At 35.4% G+C, this 9,072-nt stretch overlaps 1 protein-coding gene across 2 annotated transcripts in view; it reads left to right on the top strand.

The window, feature by feature from the left end:
* LOC111088102 (BAI1-associated protein 3-like) overlaps nucleotides 1-9,072 on the top strand; it is a 96,912-nt gene that overhangs the window by 49,898 nt on the left and 37,942 nt on the right. For both annotated transcript variants that reach the window (XM_022397081.1, XM_022397080.1), the window contains exons 4-8: nucleotides 855-1,025; nucleotides 1,271-1,337; nucleotides 3,159-3,264; nucleotides 4,489-4,533; nucleotides 5,952-6,026. In XM_022397081.1, the coding sequence (XP_022252789.1) occupies nucleotides 855-1,025; nucleotides 1,271-1,337; nucleotides 3,159-3,264; nucleotides 4,489-4,533; nucleotides 5,952-6,026 (464 nt within the window). The remainder of the gene's footprint in view (nucleotides 1-854; nucleotides 1,026-1,270; nucleotides 1,338-3,158; nucleotides 3,265-4,488; nucleotides 4,534-5,951; nucleotides 6,027-9,072) is intronic.

Raw genomic sequence — 9,072 nt, 5'->3', positions numbered from 1 at the left:
AGTGGCACAGCGGTGTGTCTGCGGACTTACAACACTAGAATCCGGGTTTCGATACCCGTCGTGGGCAGAGCACAGATAGCCCATTGTGTAGCTTTGTGCTTAATTACAAACAAACTGTTAGAAATAGGTAATTTAAAAACGAAATAAATTATTATTATTTATTTCTTATTTGTTTTAAAGTTTTTGCGCGAAGCTTCGCAAGGGCTATCTCGCCATAATCATCCCTAATTCTGAACTCATGACTTGAGGGAAAGGGAAGATTTTGTTGGTTTGTTTCCGTTTTGAAGTTCGCGCAAAGCTACACGAGGACTATATGCGCTAGCCGTTCCTAATTTAGCAGTGTAAGACTAGAGGGAAGGCAGCTAGTCATCACCACCCACCGCCAACCCTTGGGCTACTCTTTGACCAAAAAATAGTGGGATTGACCGTCACATTATAATGCCCCCCACGACTGAAAGGGCGAGCATGTCTGGTGGGATGGGGATTCGAACCCGCTACCGTCAGATTGCGTGTCGAGCGCCCTAACCCTCTGGCCATGCTGGGCCGAGAGGGGGAAAAAGCAAGACAGCAATACTCTCCACCAAATCTTTAGTTATTCTTATCCGGTCGAATAATGGGATTTGACTGTCACTCTTATGATGCATACACGGCTCCAAAGTGATGAGTCCCGTTTATGCAATTACGGGACGCGAACCATAACCCCTCGTATTTACAGTCAGAACGCGTTAACCTCTTGGCTATACCCGGTTCATTTATTTATTTATTTTTAAGTAAGCTTAAACTTTCCTTTAAAGAATCTTCTCAAGCTTCACTTAATTACGCCTGTTTTTTGTTGTTGTTTTTTTTCTTTTCAGTTAACACAGCTTTACATACAGTCGTGTTTTGCAGCACAAAATTACCTGGGGACCTCAAGCAAGGTTTACAGCTCCACGACACAAGAAATTATAAGTTTCATGCAGGATCTGTTTTGGAAGTTACCCCCCGAGAAACAACAAGAGCTACAAAGTCAGGCAACTCGAATGAAGGTACCAACGCCATCTGATAAATATAAATTATACCGACAACGACGTTCCTTTTTTTTTTATACTTCTACTATTGGTGATCACGTGTTACCAACTACCGTAAAGTTTGATACTTATAACTTAAGTTTATGTAGCATAGACTCGGCCTATTATATATAAAAAAAATATTTTTTTGAATATGTTAATCTATATTTTCTATTGAACTCTTTGAAGACTTTTGACCAAAAAGAACCTTTGTTACCTTACAGGAAAATCCTATTCAACTAATAGTTAAAGTTCTGGAAGCTAAAGAATTACCGTCAAATGATGCAAGTGGTAAGAAAGCTTGTTTTGTTACTACCATTTATAGCCACCTTAAAACATTTTCTTTTAAAATTCGTCAACAGGGAAATACTTATTTAAAGCTTGTTTTACATTTTACGAAATAAAACAACGTGATTTGTCTACACTCTTGGTTCAGAGTTTCATTAAAAAAGATGCATCATCTTGCATTCCTAAGATTATACAATAGACACTTCGAAACAAAATTACTGCCACTACTTTAAATTCCATTATTGTTATTATATTTTACTATCAAAAAGTCTACAAATTTGTCTGTTCTATAAAAGTTATTCTTCGATTTGTTTGTAATTAAGCACAAAGCTACACAATGGGCTATCTGTGCTCTGCCCACCACGGGTATCGAAACCCGGATTGTAGCGTTGTAAGTCCGCAGACATACCGCCGTACCACTGGGGGGCGTTATTCTTCGAATTGAAGTCGAAAATAATCTTTTTTTTTCTTCTCATTAAATGTACGAAACTACAATACAATGCCAGCTTGATAACTATCGGAACCATAAGTGACATTAAGTTGATTACAAATGTGAGTTATGATTGGTCGTTAATGGGATATACATCGACATTATTTACGTTAATGTTCATCGATCCAAGATCGACTTGACCAAAACTGTAACGCATCAATATAATGCAGTTGAAGACGGTAATGATTCGGTTCACTTTATTTAAGATGAGAAAGTCCTTTTTTTTCTTTTTTTTTTGCAGCAATGTGACTGAATCAATATTGACGCCATCAAAGGCTTCTAGCTTGATGACATTCCCGCTATTACTTTGAAAGTATTAAAATTGATGAGTTTTTGGAAAGTAAGCCTCTGCTTCTATACGTGAATGCTGAGCGAACGGATAGCCATCGACTACTTCGTGGTTTTTGTGCAATACTTTTTTTTATAGTTCTTTTCTTTTTCTAGAATATTCTAAATGCCTTCTTTATTCACTTTTCAGTATTCTCTGGGGCTGGGCATAATTTTAAACAATCAAACTTGTGCAAGGCTGACTACTGAATAAGTTTAGCCCTCCAGTGGCACAGCGGTATGTCTGCGGAGTTACAACGCTAGAATCGGGGTTTCGATACCCGTGGGAGCCAGAGCACAGAATGCCCCTTGTGTACCTCTGTGCTTGATTACAAAAAAAACTAAGAAAAATAAGTAAATTCATCTCAAATTTACATACTGAAAAAAATATATTTAAGCTAATAAAACCAAAATATTACATGAAGTTTAAAATTTTAGATATAGTGAAAATTGGATTAAGATTTGTATATGTAAGATTAAATGTTTAACAGTTTTTAAAAAGTAGCCAGCCAGGTTAATAGTGCACTTTTTGATAATCATCTTATGGCGACACCACTTCTGAAGTTTATATTTGGTTTGTTTGGGTTTGTAATTAAGCACAAAGCTACACAACGGGCTAACTGTGCTCTGCCCACCACGGGTATCGAAACCCGGGTTCTAGCGTTGTAAGTCCGCAGACATACCGCTGTGCCACTGGGAGGGCTAGCTTTTTTGGAGAGCGTGTACTTGTTTTGACGACAATAAGCATTTCATAACTATCAAGCCGACTTTGAAAAAATTTGATGCGTATAGCCTGGGAAGCCTTTAGACGTGCAGCTCCAATCTGTCAAATATCGGAATGTTGATGAACTGAATGTTGCCTGCTATTTAATATTCTACGAAGCTCGGCCCGCTGCCTTGACGCATCGTATTTTGTGTTCAAAAAATTGTCCTTTGTTGTAACCCTTTAGATGTTTTCTCGTGGGTAACAACTGAGACACACTATCTAATCCATATTATATATGCAGGTTTATGTGATCCCTACTGCAGACTGTGGATTAACAAAAAACAGAGCAGAACAACAGAAGTGAAAGAACAGAATCGAAATCCTGTCTGGAGAGAAACATTTACATTGTAATTATCCAATACATCGTGTGTTGTTGTTTTTTTAAATCTCTATCCAATAGTAAAATGTCATTGTACAGGTTATTAATGTTTCGTTTAACATAAATATAAAAAAAAATATGTGTACAAAAGTTTTGTTTCTGAATGATAACAATAAAAGGCATATATAATATTTATATTTTTATAAATTTATATGTATATATGTAGCGTATATGTCAAAACATGATTTCGACAGTTAAGTAAATATTAATATTAAAAGGAAGGACTGCGTTTAAAACAGCAAGACCAAACATGTGATGAAAAAAAAAAATTTAATTATCTGAACAAGCTTTAACAACCACAACATAAAAGCTGCATAAATTAAAAAAGATCACCAGGTTACTAGCTATAATGTAGAATATAAGATGTGTCCTGGGTTTTGGAGGTGGGACCCACATAGCGGTGGGGATACACCGTCTACCATTCTTAACTTCCCTTCGCTAGTCTCACATAACATAAAATAAGTGAGAAAAACATGAATACGTTAGCAGAGCAAGGTCTTAGTGTTCAAGCCCACGACGTCCCACATCTATACCTCCCTTCGCTGCCTGCAGACAGTTGTGGGAAGATGACTGCTCTCCAAAGAAATATAAAATGAAAGAAAAACGAAAAGAAATGAGGCCCTGCCATTGGAGGTAAGTAAGTAAGGGGGAGCCTTACCTCCTGACGTTGACATTCCAGTCCCCAATAAAAAGCTGAATTTAGTAAGCTGATATTAGTAGTACAGTGGACAAATTATACTAGTATAAAACTATATAAGCCCAGCTATCTGATTTGTTTGTTTGAAGTTAAGCACCAATCTAAACAATGGGCTATCTATACTATGCCCACCACGGATATCGAAACCCGGCTTCTAACGTTGTAGCTCCGCAGAGAGCGTAGCAACAGGATAACAAGTAACACCAGAGCACAAGTTAAATAGCGGGAAAATATGAACTGTATCCTAGTCTTGTAGGTGTCTGTGGAAGTACGACGACCCCCTGTAGTGGTTGGGTTACACCATCTACCAGATGTAACTGTTTATATGTATAATATGTTAAAGTTCTTTATCAACAGTGATTTATAAACTGGTTTTTCCTTGATTATTGGAATTGTTGAGATTTCAAGAACTACACTAAGGCCTTTTTTAATATCTAAAATTTTAAGATGAAGCAGTTATATCAGATAAAAATTTGCTTTTGTTTCTGTATCTAGAGACATCAGCAACGCACAGAAAGATGTGTTACATGTAGATATTTGGTAAGTTAAAAGAGAATTTTTTACTTTGTATTTGTCCTTTCCATTAGGATTTCTCGAATTATTCAAACAGTATTGTATCACTTTTACTTGGATTTTTTTTCTCAAGCACTTGTGAGACATTAAAGGGCAAGGTTCGATAAAAAAATGTGTTGTTTATGTTTTTCTCAAAATGTTTTTCCCCCGTAAATTGAGTTACGAGATTATTTCCACTGTTGATGTACTAAGTAATAAGAAGACACATTTCCTTAAAATATATTAGACCAATAAGAATCCTATTTTAGCAATTAACGTAAATAAAACTTTTAGATAAACAAGATATTAAAGAGGAAATCGTCTTAAGAAAATGGGTAGGCTTAATAGAGTTCAGGGAAAAAAAATTAATTGAAATGACAGCAAAAATTAAAAACATTCTTGCGTGAGAAAAATTATATTTTATATATTGGAACATCAAAATTTAACTATGACAAGAACGTATATAGTTATTAGTCTTAACTTTTTCAACTCAGACTGGCGTTTATTACTTTCAATGAAACAGTGCTCAGTATTTCCAGATGTGCTTTTATCAAATTAATCAAAAATTCATTTTGTCGCTTCATATTTAAGCTGTTGAAATATGTAATGCAAACCGAAAAATAAGCCTAAAATATATCATAAACAGTTTTAATGGAATCGAAAATCTACAAATCAAACTCAATTCGAAACGTACTATCTGAATATCCATATATATATATATCTAAAGACTACTTCATGTGTGAATATCCATATCTAAATTACTTAATATGTGAAGACCCATGCCTAAAGTGCTTAATGTGTGAACAGTGGTACCCAAGTTACTTAATATGTGATTAACCCTACCTAAGTTGCTTAATATGTGAGTATTCTTATTTAAGTTACTTAATATGTGAGTATTCTTATCTAAGTTACTTAATATGTGGATATTCATATCTAAGTTACTGAATATGTAATGATAAAAACCCTATAACCCGAGCGCTTTCGAAAGGTGGACCTTTCATCTTCAGGGGTCACCTGGGAATAATATGTTCACACCTAAATTATTTAACTATATCTTTTTAATCATTCAATTTATAACATTTAAATTTCTTTGCATTTCTCAAATTACAATTCCTATACTCATGTTTAATTGACTCGATATTTTTTTACCTTTTGAACGAGTCGTTATTTAAGGTTATTTGATCCAGCAAAGTTTAAAAACATAAACATTTATCACAATAAAATTATAAAATGGTAGCTTTAAATGTTTCTAACTATGACACGATAAACAGTTTTGTTATGATTAATAAGAAACTGTACTTAAGGTCTATACTCAAGCTACATATATATGTTGTTGTTTTTAATTTCTTAATATTTATTTGGTTTCTTTTTAGATTATTTGGCATAAGTTTAATTTTTTTTTAAAGGGATAGAGACCCGCGTAGTATCAAGGGAGCTTTGGCTGAATGGAAGTATGTTAAAGGTGTTCGAAGCTGTTTAAGGTGAGTAGATAAATACCTACAGCTAATAATCGATGCAACAAAATTACAGGTTACCGTCTGTTTAGTTTCACTTGACCACTAGACAAATTTGTTCTTCAGAAGTTTTCTTTTGAGTGTTTAGTTAGGTTGAAAATACGGGGGCGATTAACTCGACTACTGTTCAATAGCTTTTGGGACTGCTGATTAATCTGCCCTAAATAGTTGTAGTAGTCAGATTAATCTGCCCTAAATAGTCGTAGTAGTCAAATTAATCTGCCCTAAGTAGTCGTAGTGGTCAAATTAATCTGCCCTAAATAGCGTAGTGGTCAAATTAATCTGCCCTAAATAGCGTAGTGGTCAGATTAATCTGCCCTAAATAGTCGTAGTAGTCAAATTAATCTGCCCTAAATAGTCGTACTAGTCAAATTAATCTGCCCTAAACAGTCGTAGAGGTCAGATTAATCTGCCCTAAATAGTCGTAGAGGTCAGATTAATCTGCCCTAAATAATCGTAGTAGTCAAATTAATCTGCCCTAAATAGTCGTAGTAGTCAGATTAATCTGCCCTAAATAGTCGTAGAGGTCAGATTAATCTGCCCTAAATAGCCGTAGTGGTCAGATTAATCTGCTCTAACTAATCGTAGTAGTCAAATTAATCTGCCCTAAATAGTCGTAGTAGTCAGATTAATCTGCCCTAAATAGTCGTAGAGGTCAGATTAATCTGCCCTAAATAGCCGTAGTGGTCAGATTAATCTGCCCTAAATAATCGTAGTAGTCAGATTAATGATACTAATTGTTAAAAGTTTAATAGTTTAGATTCTCGTGCTTTTAGTCTTTACATAAAAACCTACTTTAGTGGTGTGTGTTTTAGAACAAAGCCCCCATTGGACTATCTGCTGTGCCCCCAGCGGGCATTCGAACCCCGGATTTTTACTTTGTAAATCTACAGACTTAACGCTGTCACACCAGTGGACTATTTTAATGGTTGTATATAGCTAGAATTTCGATAGGTGCGTTACTGCCTTAAGTATCGGTATTGGTATTTTCAACTAAAATAGCGCCTTATGTGACACATGGATTTACTGCCTTAAGTATCGGTATTGGTATTTTTAACTAAAATAGCGCCTTACGTGACACATGGATTTAATGGCCAGGTCGAAGTCCCTAAATTTCAGGCACAGTCAATCCTAATTCAGAACTGCTGTTCAGAGGGACGACAACTCGCCGCCTATGACTTTATTTGTGGCCCGGCATGGCCAGGTGGTTAGGGCACTCGACTCGCAATCAGAGGGTCGCGGGTTCGAATCCCCGTCACACCGAAACATGCTCACCTGGTGTCCGAACTAGGACGTAAGTCCTTCTCCCGGATACTCACCTCCAAACAGCATACGAAACTCCTACTACTGCTTTATTTGTATAAATAAGAGTAATGATATTAATTTGTTCTTCTAAACTCTTCAGCGGACAAGCTGTGATAAAAACCATGTACCCAAACTACAGTTCACCAATACGAAAGAGTTTGGTCTAGCTCTTCGATATGTGTTTGCCTATGGTTACTGGGAAATGGGAAGTTTCCAGAAATAGGCCTAACTCAGTGTGCAGTACGTCCAAGAATAGTATTTGGACTCGGGTTTTTTTTTTTTTTCTTGCTTAAATTCGCAATTTTGTTGATAAGCAAAGAACAAGTACATCATAAACTAATTATTAATTTATCAACTAAAACACAGCTGCTAAGAAAAGTGTTAGGGAACGCTGGATAAACTTTATACTTGCACGTGATTCATAATAACAACGTATCATAAAACGCCCCCAGTGGCACAGCGGTATGTCTGTGGACTTACAACGCTAGAAACTGAGTTTCGATACCCGTGGTGGGCAAAGCACAGATAGCCCCTCGTGTAGCTTTGTGCTTAATTACAAACAGCATCATCAAATATATAGCAACAACAACAACAAGCAGCAACACAGTTGTTGACATTTGTTAAAGCCCTCCCCCACAGTGGCACAGCGGTATGTCTGCGGAATTTCAATTTTAATTAACCACAGGTAATATGAAAAGCTAACTGACTTATTCACCACTGAATTCTTACCTCTAATCGTTATACAGGTAAAAAAAATAAAAAAATGGAGATTCATAGTTAAAAAGATTAAGGAAAAACCTTACTCTTCCGAACAATTCTACATAAGATAAAACCATGTTTTTAAATATTGCTTGTGTATCAAAATTTTAAATCCTCACTTACCAAAGCTCAATAAATAAAAGTATTTTCTAATTTCTTAACACACATATATGTATATTATCATTCGCAAATAATAATCTTTTTCAGAAACTTCAATTTTCATCCGGCGCGTTTACCTCTACTGTTTACTTCCTGCGTTCCTTCAGTGCAAATAACTATTACAGTTTGAACCGAATATAGATAATAAATAACACTCCCGGACATCAAAGAAGATGTCAAATGAATTGGATATTAATTTTGAAATAGATATCCAGGCTAGAATTTTAAATGAATTGAAATCAATAATGTACGTTCTCTCAGCTTATTTAATGAGGACTATCGTCATGTTTCTCAATCTTTTAAGCTCTGCGTGTCCTTTTCGATTAAACGAAGAACTCATGGACTCCGACCTAGTCCGTGGCGATCTCCACACGTGATAAATTAATTCGATAAAGGTCTGGGGAAAATACTACAGACTGTACTTTGTATTTTAAAGTACATATAAAAATAACTGTGTTCCCCAAAACTCTTCGCGAAACCCCTGTTGATAATCTATGGTGTAAATGATCAGCATATTGAAAAATGCATTATAAAGATATTATCTAAACACAATTTTTAACGCCTCGCGTTAACACTAAAGCAATTTTTGGAACAGTTTTTATCTTTAACGTAGCATACCAAACTTATACCTGAAGTGGCTTTTTTTATTATTATTAACTACGAATCTTACAAGTTACACATTTTTTAGATCAAAGTATAATATATGTATACATTCTTTTTTTACTGGAATTCTTGATAATAGGCACTGTTACGTATTAGAACTTCGAAAGATCTGAAACTTAGTTAACTG

Source organism: Limulus polyphemus, unplaced genomic scaffold (genome assembly GCF_000517525.1).
Source record: "Limulus polyphemus unplaced genomic scaffold, Limulus_polyphemus-2.1.2 Scaffold3129, whole genome shotgun sequence".
Taxonomy (NCBI): Eukaryota; Metazoa; Arthropoda; class Merostomata; order Xiphosura; family Limulidae; genus Limulus; species Limulus polyphemus.
Note: the sequence above shows the minus strand (reverse complement) of the source record. Positions and strands in the feature narration are given on the sequence as shown.